Source organism: Corvus moneduloides, chromosome 6 (genome assembly GCF_009650955.1).
Source record: "Corvus moneduloides isolate bCorMon1 chromosome 6, bCorMon1.pri, whole genome shotgun sequence".
NCBI classification, from domain to species: Eukaryota; Metazoa; Chordata; class Aves; order Passeriformes; family Corvidae; genus Corvus; species Corvus moneduloides.
Window position 1 is genome coordinate 35,207,104 of NC_045481.1, and position 22,005 is coordinate 35,229,108.

The 22,005-nt window shown below is 41.4% G+C and overlaps 2 protein-coding genes across 5 annotated transcripts in view; both read right to left on the reverse strand.

Annotated features, from left to right (window-relative positions):
- The window catches only part of LOC116444896 (cytochrome c oxidase assembly protein COX16 homolog, mitochondrial), a 46,334-nt gene extending 35,795 nt beyond the window's left edge, over positions 1 to 10,539 (reverse strand). The window contains exon 1 of one of the 2 annotated variants that reach the window (XM_032110618.1): positions 10,435 to 10,539. In XM_032110618.1, the coding sequence (XP_031966509.1) occupies positions 10,435 to 10,494 (60 nt within the window). In that variant the 5' untranslated portion in view covers positions 10,495 to 10,539. Of the gene's footprint in view, positions 1 to 721; positions 786 to 10,434 lie in introns of those variants that run through there. The other variant, XM_032110619.1, reaches the window with a different exon arrangement.
- Positions 10,540 to 12,367: 1,828 nt separating this feature from the next.
- Positions 12,368 to 22,005, reverse strand: part of LOC116444894 (deubiquitinase DESI2-like) — a 95,100-nt gene continuing 85,462 nt past the window's right edge. For 2 of the 3 annotated variants that reach the window (XM_032110615.1, XM_032110616.1), the window contains exon 5: positions 12,368 to 15,479. In XM_032110615.1, the coding sequence (XP_031966506.1) occupies positions 15,237 to 15,479 (243 nt within the window). In that variant the 3' untranslated portion in view covers positions 12,368 to 15,236. The remainder of the gene's footprint in view (positions 15,480 to 22,005) is intronic. The other variant, XM_032110614.1, reaches the window with a different exon arrangement.

A 22,005-nucleotide genomic window follows, 5' to 3' on the forward strand; every position in this document is an offset into this window, starting at 1 on the left:
ACACAAATCTGAGATGCTATAGACAAGTTTATGGATGTTACAAACCAGAGTTTATTGCCTTTTTTTCATATTAGTATGTTGTCAAAGAATATCTACGGCAGGGCAAAAGCAACTGCACTAGAAACAGTTCAGTTGTTAAACCAGGCAGAAAGCAGCAATTACTTGTGACATCAATTAAAAATTAATTTGCCCAACAATCAACTTGCATGGAGTATATCCTGTTATGAGATGCAATATGAACAACTGGAAGACTTTGGCTTACAAAGTCATGCTGCAAGCTGAAAAAGAAATAGTACATTCTTTAGCTTTAAAACTCTGTAATGTGCACTGCAACAAAGGAAAATCAAGTTGAAGGTTGTTGCATGAATTAAGTCACGTGCTACTAATTTTGTCTTATCACATCCTATCACATGTTTGACAGTAACCATCCAAGACACGGTGCACTTTACATTTGCAGCTACACACAGTAAAGAAGTTGATACACACACACCCCTCTCATTTCCTGGTTTGGAATTCAGGTTTGGGCCTGACACTGCAGTTTTACTCACAATACCTTGGTACTACCAAGGGGAAAAAACCCACTTGGTTTGTGATGTACTTTTGCTCTTCATACAGCAGGAACAGCATAACAAGCCTGGCAAACTGGCACATTTGGCTTAGCAAGCATTACCAGTACAGTTGCCTTTACATTTACAATACTGAAATGGCTGACTTATCTTACCATGAAACATCAGTTAAGCTCCATCAGAGACAAAGCACATTGATGCTGTAAGAAAGTACAAATGCTGCTGAAATATTACACAGTGTAATGCTGGAAGGTTAGGACTAAGATTAAATAATTTTGCGAAGTACAGAATACACACAAAGAATATAAATAATATGTTTACAAGTCCACTTTACCAATGTTCTAAAGAACAAAACATGATGTCTGAATTCATTTCAAAACCAGACCAGAATCAGTCATATTCAGCACTTATTTAATCAACCAACAGCATGTCAATATAGTCAGCTGACAGCCCTGAGCATGAATTGCATTCATCTACACAAGCCAGAGCAGCAATGGACAGCTATTCAGTCAATTACCTTTTTGAAAACTGTGTTCAAAAGCCAATAAAAGAAGGTATAAATGAATTTATGCAACTATAATACCATTAAAGGTAGCACAGGACTCCGTGACTGACAGTGCATTGAGTAGAAATACTAGTCTTGGCTTTAACTGTTTCCTTTGTCTTCTGCTGCATTATGAGGGAAGATGTTCTCACTACCTTAATTTCAGTTAGCTGTATTTACAGACAACAGTGAACCAGCAAGAGTCACCAGTCAAAATAATTAGCAGCAGGGTAAGACTCAAAATTTCCAGCACCATTATCGGCTTGTTGGCTTTGCACAGTCTGTATGTCTCACATACTTTTCTAGTTCCCAAAGCTGTAAAACAGAGATAATCTCTACACTCCTTGCAAAATGCTCTTCAGTTAAAAAAGCACTACAATGGACAAATTTGTCCAGTGTAACCCAAAAGCAACAGTGAAGTCCAGTATGTTCCATCCACTAGTCTAGGCATAAAGAGACAGTAGAAGTTATTCAGGATGCCAAATAAATATAAGTTAGGTTGGCAACATTCTAATGAAGTCAGGATCAAGTTCACTCTCCTGTTAACTGAAGGGGGAAAAGTAATGTCACATATACTAAAAATTAAATTTTTTTTTTCATTACAATTTTAGAATCATACAGATACTTAATGTACATGATAAAATATTAAGGCACTGGCATTTGAAGGATACTCAAGCTGGAAAGTTCATATATACCTGCATTCTTTTATTGTGAGAGAACTATTCATTTTATTTGCTTCACAATGCAGAGAAAAAAACATTATGTAGTGAACATCATCTATCTAGTTACTTGAATGCTCTCAGCAGATTGATGAAATGATAGTAACTTCTCATTTCTTCCTTTACACCAGAAGTTTAACTTAGGGAGGCAAAAATCATTAACCATACTAGTTAGCCAGCACTTAACACCAAAGCAAACAGCTTAACAGCACTGCTAGCACAACCCCCATTAAAGATCCCACATTGGATTATTCCTTTATATTTCAGTGAGTACACAAAAAAATCCCTACAATGTTGTAATGCAATTATGCATGCATGGAAGACTTGCATGTTCCAAAACAAAATGAAAGATAGGATGTGACATAAGAGCACCATCTGTCACATACACTCAGCAACCTCAATAAACATTTTATGTAAAAAAATGACATAAAATTCTCTTTAATAACATTATTTTTAAAATTCTATTTGTTCACATCTCCATTGGGAAGTATGTTATGCAATCAGTTATAGATGGCATCAGACTGATCCCTTGAACTGCATCTTAGGATGGGAAATACTTGTATTTGTCACCAACTAGAGTGGGTGGTCACTGAGTGCTCGTAACAGCAGAACTTGCAGCAGATCCCTTTTTTAGCTTCCCACATAATCTAAAGCGGCCAACTTCACTTCATTGGGTTAACAAAAGAATAAGAAACTGTTTCTCTGGCAGCACCAGCAATTTGCCATATTATAAGGCATCCCTGTTGTTAGAGAAAGCCATTCCTACTACAGTAGCAGTTGTGAAAGAGATTATTACAAAGCCACAAATCCCTAAATTAACCAAATCACAATGTTTAGTGCTGGCAACACAGATCATGTGGTGGTAGATGATGTTATGATACATATACAAAGAAGGAACATGGTAATTTTCTAACCTCTTCTTCAAGACTGCTGCTGCAGAACTCTCCAGCTATTCATCATGAGCTTCAAAACTAGAGCAGTAGTGAATTATTTTAGTTCAGTTTGCAGTGATCACAGCAAAGAGAGTTTTGGGGTTTCTTTTTTAAAAAACTGTCAGATGTGCAGTGCACGACTGGTGAAAGATGGCAATTTGGCAGTCCAGAAGACTGAAATCTCTTTTCTTTTCTCTAAATAAAAGTAGCAGGGCAAATTGCCAGTCCCAGAAAAGACCAAGCAAGTCATCTTAACCTGAAGCGCCCCCCTCTGCCAGCTCTAACTCTGAGAAGTTTATTTCCTACAGCCATTCCTGCACTTGGCTCTAACACTGAAACTGTGGAGAAGAGAGAAAAACAGCGCAAAGTCTTCTCAGAAACTTACTAAATCCTCTCTTCACCTTCAATGGAAGCAAAAGAGAGCCTACCTTTACTTCTTGTCTGCAAAAAATGGAAATAACTCAGTTTGCACCAGAGGTCTCCTTTGGGGGAAAACAGAAACCAAACCCATGCATCCATCAGGAGTTATTTCATTCAAAGGCACATCAAGGAAGCGAATGGTCTGACTTAATGAATATGCTAGAATCACACATTGTAGAAGGCTGAACTGCATTACATTCAAAAATGGATGACATATAGCAGTAGATGACCACATGGATACCATGCTGGCATTCAGGAAGAGCAGCTGGTATAAACTGGAGCCAATTGTAACTGACTGATAAGCAGAGTGTAGTTTGCACAGCATGTAGAACATGTGCAGAATATTAAACTTGGCCCAAGGTATCAGGTTAATTGGTTCAGTGTAAGAGCATGTTCAAAGCAATGATTTTAAAGATTGCAAATATGAATGGCTACAGGCCAGAGAACAAAAAAAAATCCTGTCCATAACCTTTCAATCTTACTATTCAATGTCTACGAGAAAACAAAACCTTTGTTTGTTAAAATGTCCAGTTCATGATATGTTTTAAACCAAAGAAAATGCATGTAACAGAAACCAATCTAAGAATAATACAGAAGAGATAGAAAACCATATGTTCCTCAATGTGAGCATGAGCAAAAAAGGGCATTTTCAGCCACAGCATTGTCATTTTGCATTACACACATTGCTTGGGCTGGTCAGACAGCAAGGGAATTTCACTCTGCAGCTGCAGCTCTTCAAAATCCAAGTCTGCTATGGTGGTTAAGCTGCAGTTTCTGAACACCACCTTCATTTTCTCCAAAAGCTTCTAAAAACCAAAATTGCAATTCCTTATTAAAATTATAATTTCCACTACTCACAGATTCAAATCTATCCAAGGTAAACTACAATGAGAAAGTGTTTACATCTTGTGGCAAGCTGGTGTCCTTCTGATATGTTTATTGCTCAAAACTGCAATAAACTGAAACCTGCATGAAAGAACATAAAAAGAAACCACAATAAGTGTTATTTCCCTCTTGCTAATCCTGAACAGGGAATGAAGATTAAATGTTCTGTAGAATAAACATGAATCTTATACTTTTACCATCACAATCCCTTGAAGAAGTTGGAGGCCTAGAGCAGGACTAAACACACAGAGTGAAAACAGGCAAGTTTGTACTTATCTTTCTCTTCTGAGGCTCCACAGAGAACCTCAGTTCCCCCAAGTGCCAGATTAGTCCATTCTAACAGCATTAAACAAAGCAAATACACTCTTTATGTGTTGAAATGAAACAGAGGGGAAATCTGAAATATTAAAGAGTGCCTATTTCTTTGTCTCGCGTATCTGGAAAACTGTTCTCGAAGATTAAGAACAAAAAATTTAAGGCATTGATTCGAAAGGAAAACTCAGAAGTTTTAAGACCTAACAGTCAACTGAAAGATGGAAGTCAGCTAATTCAGACTGCACAAACTGGAGTCCACAGAAGCCCATTCAGCCTGAACACTCTGGCTTCCACACCAGCACAAGCAGTTCCAGGGGTGGTTTTGTCTGGAACAGCTCCACACTGTGGATTCAAACACACACAGATGAACAGGAGATGCAGAGCAGAAGCACAGCAGGAGCCAAAGATGTATCTCATCATAGGCCTAGGGACCCAACATGTATAATACAGGCTACTGAAGCATAAAAACAGCACTCTGTTATTCACTGATTGGGAGCAACAACTTTTAAATTCTAAAAACAGTTTTGTATTTATTGCTCTTCTAGGCTGCAAATGTAATACTTGTGACTTTTACAGGCAATCACAATTTATCTACAAATATTAGAAGTCAGAATTATCTTCTCATGGGTGAAAGTTAACTTCTATTCATCTCTCAAAAATGTATTAACATCTAAATCAACTGTTCTGCATATGTCAAATTTTATTGTAAAGTTACATGAAGTAATAGATACTAATAAAAGTCCTGCAATTCAGTATTATGAATTGTTCAAGGCAATAATGTGAAAGACGTTAGCAATAACACTGACATATCTAAAAGTGAAAAATGCTGATTGCAGTAATCCTTCTTCAAACAGTATCAGAAGATAATATAATAACAGTTTCTACTCATAGACACTGATAGCAACAATAAGATCTCAGAATCGTGATTACTCCCAAGAAAAATTTTCCATATTTCCAGTGTTCATAGCCTTTTTTTACAGGCAGGTCCTCCAGAATCTGTGGGGAAAAGCGTGCCTTGTATTTAGCATACCCCAGGACTCCAAATTCAGCAGTTTTTTATGAAATGAACTAGAAATGTTGAATTTAAAGAAATCTATGAAAATTTAACCCATTAATCCTGTAAACTTTCACTTTAAGTAACTCACAGGATAACAAAATATCATTTTATATATCTGCAAAACATTTCTGGGCATCAGTCCTTGCTCCCAGGTGACCCTGACTTCACACCGGTGAACAAAACTAAGCCATGGACATGTAATTTCATGTCCTGATGTCTGGAAAAGTTGTTTTGGTTTTGTTTGTCAAAACAACTGGCTCATTAATGAGAGCCTGAGATGCCACTGACCTTCTCTAATGGTGCCTGGAAGCACTGACCACATTGCTGCAGCATTGTTAGGGCCTTGTTCTAATCTGACCTTTTTTCTTGTCCTGTATATGACACACATTCTTGGTGCCCCCTGATGAAATGTTTATCAAAGTAAACTTGCACTGTTCAAGGCAGCAGCGTAGATGGCATTGTAGTACAGCCTGTGGTAATGATCACTGGTGGAAATAGATTTTAGGAGCGTATTTATTAATAGAAAAATCTTGCACTACTCCAAGCTACTTGTACCTTCTCCTTTGGCAACACTAGGCATGCCATGTAAAACACCAAAGACAAGATCCAGGAGAAGCAAAGTACGTGTAAAAGCAGTCATTACAGGATGAGGGGGGAAAAAACCCACAAAACTCCAGAAAAATGAAAGGAAGTCAAAATCTAGAGCAGTAGATATGGAGAATGTTGCAATATAGTGTAAATCTGAAAACCTGCGTTACTAGATACACAGCGCAATATACTTACGTTAGGAGTGCAATAAAAATCATCAAACGAACCATAAACTCTATTTTCTTTCTGCTATAATGTCACTTCAGATACTCAGAACATAATTTTTCCCCTGTAACATACTGACAGAACTGGAACTGCATCTATACATCCATTTTGCAGCTTAAAGAGTTAGAAAAATCCTTGCCTTGAATCAGATGGAAACACAACCACAGAGGCGAGTCTTGGAAAGTGGTGTGAGCATATGAAACAATACGGGGGTTTTTTACATGTGTTCTACATTTGTTACTACTTTGCGATTTTGAAATCCAAACTTGTTTCCTTAATGATATAGAGCCATTATTTAAACCTGCCAGAAAAAAAACTTCCAGCAGCCTTCAAACATTCCAAGTGTACCAGAGAAGTGACCTTACATGTTCAGTGTCCCATAAGGAAGGTCTGATGCTGGATGCACCAGCTGCAAGACCAAGGAGCCTTGCTCTCTCAGGATCTTACAGAAACATCACTTCAGCAATATGACATTGACAGACACATCCCTTTTGGTCAGGTAGAGTTGGTTGTGGAATACAAAGCAGCAGAGACTGAAGCTCTCCTTTTATAATAGAGCCACATATGCTGAAGACTTGTACATTATGCTCCATGTGATAAGGAAAGAGTTCCCATAATCAAAATAGGAAACAGATGTCAATATAGGTGACAAAGACTTTTAAGTTACCACAGAGGTAACTTAAAGCCCTCTACTGCAACAGCAATTTTTAGATAAACCTGTAAGGTTGCTGGAGTTCATCCCAGCATCTCCACAGATGTTACCATCTTCAGAAACGCTTTGGGACTACTCACTTGATCACACTCAAGCTGTTGAGACAATCCATACCAGGTTACATCACTGTCTCCTGCATGCTTACACAGAGATACTGTATCTGCAAAGTTTACAAAGTTACAGGAATTTTCACAAATCAAGGTCTCCTGCAGGTTTAAGTGCTACCCCCTGCAGTTTCGTTGGTGCTCACAAAGAAACACTTTTAGCTACTGAGAAAGTATGACTGAAAACTGTGATTTACACATCTTACTGACTTACACACTTACTGCTGTCAGTGTGAGGTTCAAAGATCAACGAAGAAAATTCCTTCTCCACTGAAATATTTTAACAGCCCAAGACCAAATGAACAAATAAAAAACTATCAAGATAATTTACACTAAAAAGTAATAAATATTGTAAAGATATATTTGCAGGGGGTGGAGGGGGGTGTGTAATGAGACATTCATCTTTCTTTGAATTAGGATCTCTTTAACCTTGGAGCCTTAGCAATTTTGGCACAGGGATTTTTCATTCAAATATGCAATATAAAAAGGCAAAATATGAAAGCCATTTGATTTCTTTTTCTGCCAAAAAGCAAATATGGTACTGATGAAAAGTTCAGCAGTACTGAAGAATAGGCCCGCATCAGTCTAGTGAGAAAAAAATTATGTACAAAATGTAATAATCTAACAGAAACCTTTGGTTTCAGTATTATTAACAAATCCAGCAGAACTTAAAGGACTGCAAAGGCAGGCTCCTTCTCATTCTTTACCTAGATCCACTGTCATTTTTGTTGTAATTGATCTTTTAGCACAATCTGTTCAGCTTCAGAGATGCCTTCAGAGTTCCATAGACAGCTGGGTAACTGACAATTGCATGAATTTTCCTTTTTCTTACTCCGTGGGAAGCCTTTGGGCAGCAAGACAGAAACATTCTGAAGTATTCACAAGGGAGAATAATTTTAAGGCAGGGAGACATGAAACCCTGGAAAGAAATATAATAGAGTGTTTCTCTATATAATATTGTGTCTGGAGGAAAGAGCTCTGTCGTAACAGGAAGAGAATGCAATTATGCAGTATAAAGTCAAAGAAACCAGTCTTAAAAATTCCGGCTATGACCTATATGGAAAATCCTGCAGAAACACTGGGGATGGCCAAAAGGCCCGTGACGCTGAAGTCCTGGCTCCAGCACTGAAGCAGAACTGAGACAACCTATGCCACTGCTGCCAGATGATTGTTCAAGCTCGTCTTAAAAACCCTAGTTACATATCAGAGTGCTCTTTCCTAAAAAAGAGCAGTATTTTCCTAACACATGATCATTTATTTTGGGGGTACTTTCCCAAGTGATGAAGAGAAACCACCACACTCAGTGTATGACATACAGAGCTTTGCAGACTTTTCTAAAATAAACGAAGTCAATCCCTTCAAGCATTCCTTAAAGGTGGAAGGTTGGCTTTACCTTTTATGTTGCTTTCCTCTAGACTTTACAGTTCATCATCTCCAGAATGGCACCACAGAGCTGAAAAATTACTCCAGCTGAGGACTGAGTACACTGGAAGAGTCCTGTTTCATGTTTTACTCTACTTTTGACAAGTTCCTCAGTCTTGTAATGACATTCATGTTTTTTCACAATATTACAGCCCACATTATTGCTGCAGGAGCCACCTTGCCTCCAAAGATACCTTTTAATTCGACAAGCACGTGGTAACTACATTTTATAGTATCTTTTTAATCCTTTTGAGAACATAAATGATAAGAAGTGTATCTTTACCATACTTCTCTGAAATGCAATTCTCACAAGGAAGATAATGTAGAAAGTTTTATCAAAATCAGAATCTTGTGTATCAGTTGAATCTCCTCACTTACTACACCAGTTAATCTCATATATTTATTATTTAAAAGCAGTGGTGATTTTTTTTCCTCCACTAGGTCACCACCTCTAAGTATCTATTATTTAATCACATAATATTTTCCTCAGGCCTTCCACAGAGTTAAAATTAAACTGAAAAATACTAAACTGTCTGGTCTTCCCTGCTTTTGGAAGAAAAAGAGCAAGCCTCAAATAATTACATAAATAAAAGCACTGTGAGCTAAAACTATATTCAACCTTTAACATCTAAGCACAATGTTAATTAACTGAAGAATACTGTCAGAGCACACAAAAAAAATTACATGAAAAATCCAAAACCAAAATAAATTTGGTCTGAGCATGAAAGCAGCACAGTTCTGGACAGCCTCTCAGGTATACATGCACGCAGCAGGATATCTAAAGAGCTGTAACACTGTGCTTGATCACTTTAAGAAAGGTGTTATAGGCACAGTTTGTGTGCAACAGCAGGGAGTGGAGCTGCTGATGCAAATGATTCGTGTAGTTGTGGTATTATCACACTGTTTTGTTGGTTTGTTTGGTTTAACTGTTTCCATTTCTTAAGAATGCCTTCATCAATATTTCGAGAAAAGATACTTCAATGTATTCAATTGCATGAATAACTTCCATGAAAGTCCTTACTCTAGAACCGCTGTAATATCCCTTTAAAACAATGGCCTTAAACTTTTTTAACTAACAAGCGTCAATGTCCTTCTTTGGGTCACTCCATTTTTCCAAGGCATGCTTGAGGAAGATGACACTGATTTCTCTAGTAGCATTATAAAAGTGTTGGAATTATCCTTTGCCTTATTTATCCACTTTGAAATTTGCTTACTTTTTGCAAACCAATTGTATATGTGGATAATGAGACATGAATTGCACAAACAGAAACTATGCTGGCTTTGATGCTGCTTTTGTCTTCCTTCCTGAGTTTTTATCCATAAGTGCATCTGAGTTTTTTTATTTTTCCCCTAATGAACACAGGTATTTAGGACAGGGAAGTGCAATCTAATGTGCACTATCTACAGATGTAAAGTGTGTAAGAGAGTCTTATAATTTTCTTTTATTCTTTCGACATTATTGATCTTTCCTAACCTCGACTACTCTAAAAAGTTATGCCTCACTCACCACTTTGAGCACAGCTGCTACCTATAACCCATCAACTCATTTCACTCAAAAACCTTCCACTTATTTAGATGTACAAATTATCACCAACAGTGCCACTACAGTTTAAAACCCATCGAAAAGCTAAAGAAAGTAAGACAAGAAACACAAGTGGTGCTTTACAGAAAGAAAAAAACAAAACAAAACAAAACAAACCACCGGCAAAATGCATTTTCCTAAGCTGCCAGTTAGGAATATCGTTAGGTGTATACTTTATAACAGCATCCCTTGAGCTCCCAAGGCCTCCGGGCAGAGCAGGCACACGGCTCCCGCGGCCCCGCACAGCTCCTGCCGAGGTGGGACCGGAGAGCGCCCACCCGCGAACACGCCTCTGCCTCCGCCTGCCCGCAGAGCTCCGCCCGCCGCTGTGCGGGCCCGCGCTGCCCCCGCCGCGCCGCTCACCAGCAGGGGCACCCCGAAGGTCATCGTGCGGCCCCTCCACAGCCTCCGCAGCTTCTCCATCCCCTGCTCCCGCCCCGCGGGCCCGGCCCCGGCGCTTCCGGCGGGACGCGGCTCCGCCGCCACGGCGGCAACGCGCGCGGCCCCGCTGGTTCCGCTGCGGCCCGGGCGGCGCAGCCGGGCATTCGCCGCGGCTCAGGCCTCTTCCTTCACACGCTTCGCTCCGACGCTCACATCCCCCACCCTCACACCCTCACGCTTTCCTTCACAGCTCGTTGACGAACGCAGTTGAGAAGGCTTAGCCACGAGCCGTATCTTTCATTCTGTAGCCTGCTTTCCTAAGGAAAGAAGATTGCCATCCGTGATCATCTGTTTTTCTGCATTGTTATTCTTTGTCCCAATCAAAATGAACCAAAAAAACCTTTTCAAAACAAAGTTGGCTACAACAGTGCTAGTGGACAGCCTTATTCTGATATTTAGAGCCAATAGTCCTTAATACCTTCTATGAATTAAGTGTGCTGTGTCATCCATCCCAACACGTCTCAGCTACAGCCACATGCATGGTGGTGGAGTGCTGACCTGCTACAGACAAGAGCACCCATTCTTCAGGCATAGGCTGCGATGTTTTTATATATTACTGTAGCCAGAGGTTCTGCCCTGTTCTGGTAGCCTGTGGCAATGGCAGAGTGGAGATAGGAGAATGTCAGGTCCTCTTTTACATACTTCTGAGTCACTTGACAGCCCTTTCACCTTCCAAGTCATTGCTGATGGCAAGCAGGGCAGGGACAAAGTGGAACAAGGCACTGCTGCCTCAACTCAAAGAGTAATTTAAAAACATTTGAAAATGGAATACTGATGATCCCTTCCCTTGGTCTTCTCCATTAATCGAGGAAGTGGTGGGGGTACTTAATAAAGTTTTCTGAATATGTTAGTAAGATAGCACATATATACAAACTAAAATGAGAAGAAAATCAAACACATATAAGAAGAAGATAAGCTAATATTATTGCAATCCAGTGTCCACTAACTTGTTCTGAGAGCCTTACCTGTCTAGAGATGCATAAACAGAACTGAAGAATAAAAAAAATAACATAGCAGGAAATGACTGCTTCTTGAGTACCTCAGTAACTCAAAGGCAACATGGGTCTGAATTCCAGAGATAAAAGCTCTCAGCTGGGAGCAGTGAGAGCACGAGAACAGGTCTGATGGGGATGGGATGAGCTGGGCTGAGCCTGAGGGATGAACTCGTCAGAGTCCAGGCTCAGTGCTGGGAAAGCAGCTCACCCAGGGTCTCTGAAAGTACAACTGTCCCTCCTAAAGAGTTTGAGAAAAATAGGCCTCAAATCACAGACTTGTGAAGAGGAAAGCAACTGACCAAAAAGAAATCAGTAAGAATAATGTCATGAAATTCAGGAAGTTGCTACTATAGATAAAGTCATGCTGAGCAAAGAGGTTATTACTTACTCCCCTCCTCTCATGCTTCCCCTGGAAACAGTTTGGTTTGTACCTCTAATATTCCAGTGTTAGGTTAACCTCACCTCCAGCCTTACTGCCCCACCTGAATACTATTAGGTCACTGCTAGAGACATAACTCACAGCTGCTGATGCCCATGTGCAGAATTGGTGCCCTCTCATCCCAACTTTTATAAGAACACCAAAAGTCTTGGCTGTAAGAAGAAGGGTTAAGAGTTTGTTCCACTGCTATGGGGTGCTCTTGTTAAGATTCGTAAGGTATTCTTTTGTTTTCATTGATAACTGCTGCTGTTGATATCTAAAATTTTCCACGTGGTCTTATGCAGAGAAAGCAGCAAGAGAAAGCAAATGTGTAACTAAATACAAATATAATCTAATTATATAATAACAATAATTTTGTAATAATTGGAAGGATAATAAAAACGCCTAAAATAAACACACTGTGCCAGAGGTGAACAGTAAATTAGGATTTTAAAATGTCTTCATGTTTAATAATCTAAAATGCTATTAAATTACAGAGGTAAAGCCATCATCAGTATATATTTTATTTCCACAGTGTCGCTTTGTTCTTTTCATTATTGGTTGATCAGTAACCTTGAACAGAGAAGGGTGAGGAGAAACCGTTTTGAAGATTGGAATATATTATGGGTTTGATTTACAGCAGAGGTTTGATGCCTCCTTGATGTGACCCCTACTGTGATAAACAGATAGACAAACATAAAAGTGGGCAAACAAACATCTGGGGGTTTTATGACATTCACAGCTTGCCCCAAATGTTGTTCCAAATACTTCAAACATATATTTATGTCCCCAAGTAGGCTAAATGTGGTTTTCTTGTCCAGGTTACTACACAGCCAGTTAAGCATTTTTTACTTCGTGAAGTACTGTGAGAGGGTTTTCTGTGTGAAATGTGCCTGTGGAGCCCTAGTATGTGAAATGTGCCTCTGAAGCCCATCTCCTAGATGTATACATGGTGCTTTATGTGGAGGTCAAGTGCAGAGCAGAAACAAAAGGATGATGGCTGGCTGCCTTTTGTCACAACAACGGGAACTAGGTGTTTCTGACTGCAGTTTCCCTGGCCTGGACAAAAGCTCTGAGAAAGCCTCTTCTCACTTTCCCCCTGAGAAGGACCTTTAAAATTCACTGCACATAATGTGCTGCTGGCTGTTGGCAGAAACCCTGGGAACTTCAGACAAATGAAGCTTGCAATGCTGCAATGGTTTAGGCTGCAATGACCACGACTGCAGGGGAATACAGAGTGAAACAGTACATTATGTAACATGGTTTCTGGGCAGTGGCATGGAGATCAGGATGGAAATCTTATTACACATCCCTGGACAAGCCAGACTAATCAAGATTGGTATTGGACTGGTTACCAGAAGCTGCAGGATTACTCACGATGCAGCATTGGCTGTGGGCAGCCGAGGTTAAGAAGGAACATGACTTTAGTTCAGTACAGAACTTGCAGCGGTTTGTACAGAGGATGAAAATGAGAGGCATATTGTAAAGGTTTTGTTGCCTAAACACACATCACTTCAGGAGGCAGTGGAGTGAGGCCGTCCTATGAGTTACATTTCCATCTAGTAGATCTCTCCAGAGCCTCCTGCTTCACTCAGGACATGCACATACAACAAACCATTAAACGTTGTCTATGCAGACATGATGTACATCATAGCCGAGACCCTCTGCTCTGACAGCACACTCTCCTGTATACCTGAGCTAAAGAAACAGCTGGTTGGACTTAGCACATGTTTATGACCCAAAAAAGGGAAACAACCACCATCTTAAGGGCTTGTAGTTCTCTCTGGGTGCAGGCTGGAAGTCCTGACTTGGTAGTAGCTGTGGAGAACAGCATTTCTGAAATGGCAACTCCCTCTCAACACAGTGCCTGTTCCTTTTTCATACTCCTTTGTGTAGCCAAGAGAAGTTGCAAGGGAGAGAGGGGGCCTGGATTTCCCCTTTGATTCGTTCCTACACCTTCTGACTAGAATTCCTAGTGAGGTGATTGACTGGAAGAGTGTACTTGTCCTTTCCTCATCCTGTGCTTTCTCATCAGCTGTCAGAATTAGCACAAATACATCCAAGGACCAGATTATTGTCAAGAGCCAGCTTGGAGAGGCCAGTGAGCCAGCTGTGCCCATTTTTCATTCAACTGAAATAGCGCACACAGCGGAAGGCACCATGGTGGCCCATGCATTGGAAGGGTCATCTGTGCTTTCCAGATGTGGCCCTAAGTTTCCCCCTTCCACCTCCAGAAAGGGAGGAGAAAGGAACAGGTTGACATTCTTTGGGTTCACCATTTGTTTTTTACCTTCTTGGGTTGGCTCGAAAATAGGCCAGGGAAGGATGGCTCTGAAGCCATATTTTATGTCTGCGAGTGGAGGAAAATCTGCAGGAAATACTGACCTTCCAAACAGATTCACTCTCCTCTTTCTTGTGCTCAGGAAGGCCATTTTCCCAAATACAGCCAGCAAATTCCAGCTAGGAGAGAGATTTCCCCAGGGAATCTGGGGGAAAAAAGGAAACCAGGAACACTGCCTAGAATTAGGAGAACTGAGAGGGGTCTGTGCCAAAAAGCACCAATAGGGTCAAGAGTCATCTCTGCATCTACTTAGTAGCTGCCTCTAATCACCATGGCCCCATCCTCTTTTTGACCCCAAAGAAAAGCCACTGTGACAACATTCATTTTCTAGGTTCTTTGTTATTATTTTCAAGAGCAGGACAATCATTCAAGCTCTTAAATTTGAGTACTGAAAACCAGTGGTTGTAGAACAGGAGCACCTTTCATTTGTCCTTCACATGAGTTAGAAACCTGATAATTACAAAAGGGATGGATCTGAGTAGAGTTTGTTGCTGGTCTAAGAGATGAGAAGGTTGAGTTCTGGCTCTGGTTCCTTCACTGGGTGTGGGCAGGTGATTTGTCATAGGGGATGGGAAAACCCAGCCAAAACAGCGAAGAGGCTGCTGGGCTTAAATGGGTAGAGGGAGAGATAAAAAGATAAAACAGTTCCAGAGAAGGAAGATCACAGTATGTGCACTCTGCCCATACACATGCTCTCATGCCTGAGAGAGTCAGCAGTTCTCCATAGATCAAGGATCATGAAGGCCCTGGGAAGAGAATGCAGTTTAGTCGCCACGATCCTCAGTTCCATGTTGGAACTCACAGTCATTTTGCCAAGCAAATGTAGTGGCAGTCCTTGGAAAACCGGCTGAAGTATAAAGGGTCTTCCCTCCCCTGTGTTGTCTGTTGAAGAGAGAAACCAGTGTGTGCAAAAGGGTGTGAGAAATAAACAGAACAAGAGAGCAGGGATATTTGGGGAAAACTGGGCAGTTTAGACCCGGGTATGTCTACAGGTTCGCGATGTGCCTGAGGCTGAGGGGGCTGCAGAGGTGGAGGGGGACTCCTCATCCATTGTGTCCCCTTGTTCCTCCTTGTGGAGGCCAAGGCTGATGTGGCTCTGCAGGGCTGCTGGGGTCAGCCATTCCTTGGGGAGGCAGCTCTGGAGGAAGGGGATGCACGAGCTGAAGTAGGCCAGGCGGTTCACCCAGCGGGGGATCTCTTTCCCACATAATATCTGTGGAGTAAACCAAAAAGGAGCATGGTTAATAGCACCAAAACATGTGTAGAGGCAATGTCATCCCCATCTGCACGACCACCTCAACAGGGTGAATTCCCTGTTGCTCAGAACAGAAAGGAGCATCTCCTACAGTCAGAAACAGCTGTAATTGCCAATGTCCACACAACTGCCCAACCTGCACAGGGACCCCTGCCAGCCAGAGCCCTTGTCAGCATCATAACAGAGACCAGGAAAGACAGCTCATGGCCCTCAATGGCATTGGTGACTCTGTTCTCCAGGCAGGCCATGGGTAAAAGGATAGGCCTGCTGGGGCTTCTCAACCAAAATAATGACATTCCTTTCCCAAGTAGCTCAAAAAGTTTGGAAAAATATTTAGGCTGTTGCTGGCCAGACCTTGAGGAGCCCAGAAGCTGAGTATGGCTAGGTAGATGGAGATGCCTGAGAAGCTGTTCTTGCTGCTCCTTGGGCTGACAACAGTGGATCAGTCAAATTACAGTAGCTGGGGGTCCTTTTCCTATCCTACTATACCACCCTTTAATTTCTCCTCATATGGTATTTCCTAATATGGGAAAAAAACCAACAAAAAACTCCCAACCTAGGTTCTCAGTAGCCCTGTTCCATTACAGATGCTCCTGGCACTGATTTGGATTACTCTCTGCTAGCACAGAGAGTTTGTTTTCCAAGGTCATATCAAATTCAGTGCAATGAAACAACTTGCTGCATACTGCAGACCCTTTCTTCTGTAGCATTTTACCACTCAGACATACAGGTGCCAGATTTTAGTAGCTGTATCTGGCTGAGACCACATAAAGAATGCTTCCCTTTACATTTTACTATATCCCTTACCAGATGCAGAAGAGACACACATGGAACTGACCAGCAGGCATGCCTTAAGAGCCTGTCTTTAGTAAATATACTGCCTGTGTGTAGGGCCCTACACCAGTATACTAGAGCCTAAAGTCCATAGCAGGTTCAGTAGTCATAATACCTGAATTCTCCTTCCCTACCTGTGTTGTTTCCCATGGAGCAAGAGAGACAGAGAGGAAACTCCATCCCGCAGACCTTGCCCCACAATTTACATGAATTAGTAGTTCCAGGGTTGTCCATACTGTACCTTTTGCCAATATTAAATTCCTCTGCTCTTCCTCCCACCTTCTTTCTGACTAAAACTACACTTAATTTAATACTAAGTACTGCAAAAACTAAAATGGTGTTTGTCTGGAGTCCACTAAGATGATTTGGTGAGAAGTCTTTTATTGGCAAGGTAATAAGAGGATTTAGAGGGCTTAGAGGTTTCGAGAAGTTTTCAGGGAGAATGGAACATTTTCTAGAGGACGGGCTGTGCCATGTTACAGCTGTTACAGCTGACGAGCAGCTGGTCCTTCATGCATATGGCCTGGGCAGAATGCTCTAAGCCCCAGTCCAACAGTCACCTTGAGCATAAGGGAATTAGCTTGCTCCAGCACTGTGGAGTTTCCAATGAGGTGTGGAGAAGGCAGCAAACCTGTGACTGTGCTAATTTGACTATGGAACTCACTTTATTTTGACACGCATTGTTTAAAAATCAATGTGTGAAATTGGAGACAGAATCATTAGGTATCAGAGAATGAGCAGAGCCATTTAGCTGCTAAAATTACTTGCAAGCATAGACTGTTCTTCACCTAATACACTCCAAGGACTTTTATTTCAGTTCTTACCAATGCTGTATTCCACTTAACCTTAGACACAGCTATATGAATCTGTATTTTTGAAATTTTTAATCTGGGGACAATTACTTTGTTAACAACTTTTTATCTCCATCCAGATTCCCTGGTTTCCATTGCTAGAGCTGTTGTCTGAGTCTATAAGTGGATAACCTCTCCACATATGCTTAAGACTCATTCATAGAAAATTTGCTGATCCATTTGGATTTTCTCACCAGACATATCAGACAATTTTCCCAAGAATGCTGTTGAAGTTTAAAACTGTATTCCATGTGTTCTACTCAAACATTTTGACCTACACTACACTACTTTGACCTGAGACAAAGTCACAAATTGCACTACAATTTCCCTCAGATTTTGTAGCATTCCTCTTTCTTCCTCTTCAGGAATTTAGGCAACATATTGCCGGTACAGAAGATGACTCAGTTTAGGCTCCTTGTGACATATGCATGCATGTGAGTTTAGTTCTCAAGCAGTTTAAAGTTTTAATAAAGTCTTCCTCCCAGATATTAATAGAACAACTAAACCAGGGTATGATTCTTTGGAAAATTAGCTGAAACAACAGAACAGCATACAGTAAGATGGCCTGAAATGGAAATGTTTTTAAGAGTTGGGTCTATTTTCTAAGCAGATCCCCTAGCAACTGAAATAGCATTTCCCAATGTGGAAGCAATGCTGAGATGTTTGCCTTTTTTTTATAGGAGCTTCTTCACCCAGAATGAATCAATAAGGCAAGGAAGAGCCAGAAAAAGAATGAAGATGTGTGGGCATCAGGCCATCAAGCTACAAAGAGCAGTTTGTGAAGCTCAAGGATAATGATGAAGGTTTCCCTTACCTTAGTCTTGCTTGTCATGTCACCTCTTGTCCATATAGCCTCGTTACTATTCCACAGCAGAACACAACGTTCAATAGGAGCAAAAGAGCAATGGCAGGGAATGCTACCAACACTACAGTCTGCTTCCGTGTTTTTTACTCCTTGCCATAAAGCATATTGTGCTGGAGCATCCAGCAGTGCTTAGCTAATGGAGAAACATCAAATAAACCTGGCTGCCCTGGGATTAAGCCAATTGAGTTTAAATAAAACAGCACAAGCAAGATGAAGTGGGTGTTTTCCAACTGCATATGAAGTCACAGAAAAATCCATATACTGCAGCTCTTAAGAGAAATTCTCCACTGAAAACCACTCACTGCAACGATAAACTCACTGAATGATGTTACCACCCATTGCTTCCATCAGCAGAACCCTTTTTCAGATGGTTTTAGAGTTCAAGATTTCACATGGGGTTCTTTTGCTTCCTTACCAAACAAGTGGGGTTTTCTCTTTTGAAGGAGATGAATTTTTCTATGCTAGGTCATGTGCTAACTCTGACAGGAGATGTAAATAAATAATAAACTGTTACAGGTCAGAAATTGCAGCAAGCACAACTTCTGATTGCCTGAGACCAGTTCTCGCTTCAGGCACTTGGGCGAAGGCTGCACATACTTGCAGCTTCCACTGAGCGGCACCTGCTGACAGAAAGCCAAATCTCCCATAGCTGCAGCTTCCTCTGGGGACTCTGAGTAAGAACTCTGAATGACCCGGCCGGCACCTGCAGAGTCAAGTGGAAACAGCCGTTCAGCCATCCATGGCTAAAGCCAAATGGGCAGGAGAAATGGGACCTGACAGTTTGGGTGCTTTTTCTAGGCAACTGTCAAATCCACACCAGGATTTCAACTCATCAAGAAACAACTAATTTGGGATACAAAAATATCTTCCCAGCATCTTAAGCTGTATCATTTTGCACTAAACAGTCACTGGTTAGAATGTACAAACTGCCCTGCACCTTCTCCCCTCCCCTAAGTGTCCTAGGAGCTACATGTCCCTGCTGGGCAAAGCTTCAACACTTCCCTGTAAAGCTTTGTGGTGGGCAGGGGAGCAGCCAGGCAGCTGGGAAACATGGGCTGAAATGCCATCCAACAATTGAAGATGCTGAGTCTCCTGCTTTCTAGAAGACAATGTTATAGATGTGCTGCGTTTTAAGAAGGCTTTGGTTCTATGGGCATATGCCAGACATTATCTGAGATAGTCCAACAGGCTGAGCCCCTTTCAAAAAGAAGACAAGGGCTGATCACTTGTCAATCCTAAGAGAAGGCTCTCAAATGTAATAGGTTCTGTGTTGTGCTGGATGATGCAATTGGGGCAATTCAAGCCATGCACAGAAGTATAACTCAAGGCACTGAAGATATTTTTTTTAAGTGAGCCCTCCCAGAGGCACCAATCCATGAAAATCAAGATGAGCAGAGACAACATAACATTCCTCAAACAATACAAGCTAATTACTTCAATTCTTATCTTCAACTGAGGCTTGGAGAGTTCAGCACTGAACATCTGCTGAACCACCCACTGCCTCTTCCACTTAGCAGCCTTGCTAAAGATGAGGTGGCATCCACATGGGACATGTATGATTTGAGCTACTGTATAGTATTTCCCTCGGTGTTTCTTAGAGAATGCAGAGGGTTTTTATTGGCACCTGAGGAGTCTAACACACACCTCAGAGCAATTTAACAGCAAAGGCCATAGAGCTCAAGGGGAATCATTACAGTATTTGTATAAGATGGTTCCTACAAGGCCTACATAATACAGCATAGATTATGTTTATCAGAATTTCAGAATAAGGCCATTAGATACAAACCAGCACATCTGCCCAGGCAAGAGCAGCCAAAACACATCCATAGAAAGAGAAAATGGCAATTCAATCTATGTAGTTCTTTGACACATCCAGAATAAAACAGTGACCCAATGCAAAGGGACATCTTTTTTGCCACCTCACAAAAACTAACCTGGTAGCATAATTACCCAGTGCTGGCAGAGCTAAGGGAGTTTGAGTGCATCAAGGAACATCCCTATAGCTCTGCACCCCTGATCAGCTGCTGCACATAGTGTGTACACTGAAAATAACATTTCTGAAAGAGAATGGACGTCACCACCTTCACAACATACCTGAAGGTACAGTCTCACCTTGGTGGAGTTGGCATGCTGGGATCAATTGCTTGAAACAGATTTATAGTATACTTACTGTGTAAAAATTACAGTTTCTACTCTGGGGAATTTAACTAGCCTGTGGGGATCAACAGAATAGATGAAGTGCCACTGGGCTGTGAAGCTGCATGCAGCACACGTTCAGCAGAGCCAGGAATGGCCTGTGACTTACAGAGGAAAGGGTATAGCTGAGAAACTGTAGATGAGGATAAATGAGCTCAGTAATGAGGCTGTGTTCTGGGAGGTAGGAACCTGAGTCAAAGGCAGGCAGGTAGCAGCCAAGTCAAAGGAATTCTAAATGATTTTAAGCAACTGCCTGAAATGCCCCCATTCTCCTATGCAATCCTTTTTTGTTCTGCAAGGGGCAAGACACTGCAACTCCTATGGGTCTTCTCCAGGATTGTGGGTGTTGTAAAGTAGAGGTAGCACCTGCACTGTCTGTCTGAGACTAGCCAGGAGTGAGGGAAAAAGGAAAGCATTGAACGAAGGGACTAATACCCATGGTTTTGCTCCCCTTATGATGCTAGTTGGAAATGTGTCAGTCACCTCTGTGGATGTGTGGCAGAAGGGCAGAGTTGCCTTTCTGTAGCAGTCTGCATGCAGAGATGGTGGGGTAGGCAGCTCTGGGTCAAATGAGACAGATGGCTCATGGCACCTCAGCACTCACAGGACTATTCCAGCTTCGCTGGCCCAGCCACCAGTGCAAATGTAACACCTTGTTGAACCACATTCAGAGTTGAATTCTGAGTGGCATCACTGATTAGTATGTACCAACACTGGAACATGGCAATGCCCTCTGAGCATGAAGGTCTTTGTAAGGAGCACTTATAAGCACAGCCAACAGCTGCGGGATGATAGGGTAGGTAGCAAGTGGCCTCATAATGGATGACCATTTGGGGAAAATTGAGTATAATTAAGTCTGGGCTTGTTAATGGCATTTAAAATAAAGAATATCCCACCAAATGAATGAACAACTGCAATTTATTCCTATTATCATGATGGCATGAAGAGGAATTGCCTTCTCCTAGCAGATGCTGTTTCAAGACCAGTGGCTGAGAACAGCTGTTGCTTAACAAGGTTGTCCTTTCAAGTGTTATGGACATGCTGAGCATGACCAGGCCAACCCATATGCATAGAGGAGAAGACATTCAGAGTGTCTATTTTTCCTGCATAGCTAACTAGAAAAATCTTGTGTTTCAGTCTCAAGCCTTGTTTCCTAACATTAGTGAGGAGCAGATTGCTGCAGATGGAGATACAATGAGAAGGGAGAATACAAGAACTCGTAGGAATGGGGAAAGACCTTCTGTCTGGCAGCATTGGCACAACTCCTAAGCAAAAGGTTCCAGTCTCAAAGCCTATCAACATAGTCAAACAGTTCATTACACTCGTCACACTTTTCATTTAGCATCAGGCAGTGGTGAAAAGGACAGGGATATTTTTTGCCATCTTCATTTGTGGAAAGGAGGCACTGTTCCCAGGCATTTGCACACACACAGACTCAAAAGGCTCCATGAGGGTGTGACCAGGAATGAACTCCCCAGACAGTGTGAACTAACTTAGCTCCAAGATATTATGCTCATTTATAACAGATAAGGAAACGGGGGTTTCAGTTTGGTAAGACAGATGCAAAAAGCAGATAAAATAAAATAGATGGATAAACGCACCACATTTACACCAGCCCCAGAGAGCTCAAGTTATTTTTCTTTTGTTAAATTTCCTCTAAAAATATCTTCACTTATAATCTTTTTTTTTTTTTTTTTTGCTATATAGATCACATTATAGTTAAAACCTAAAATAGCTG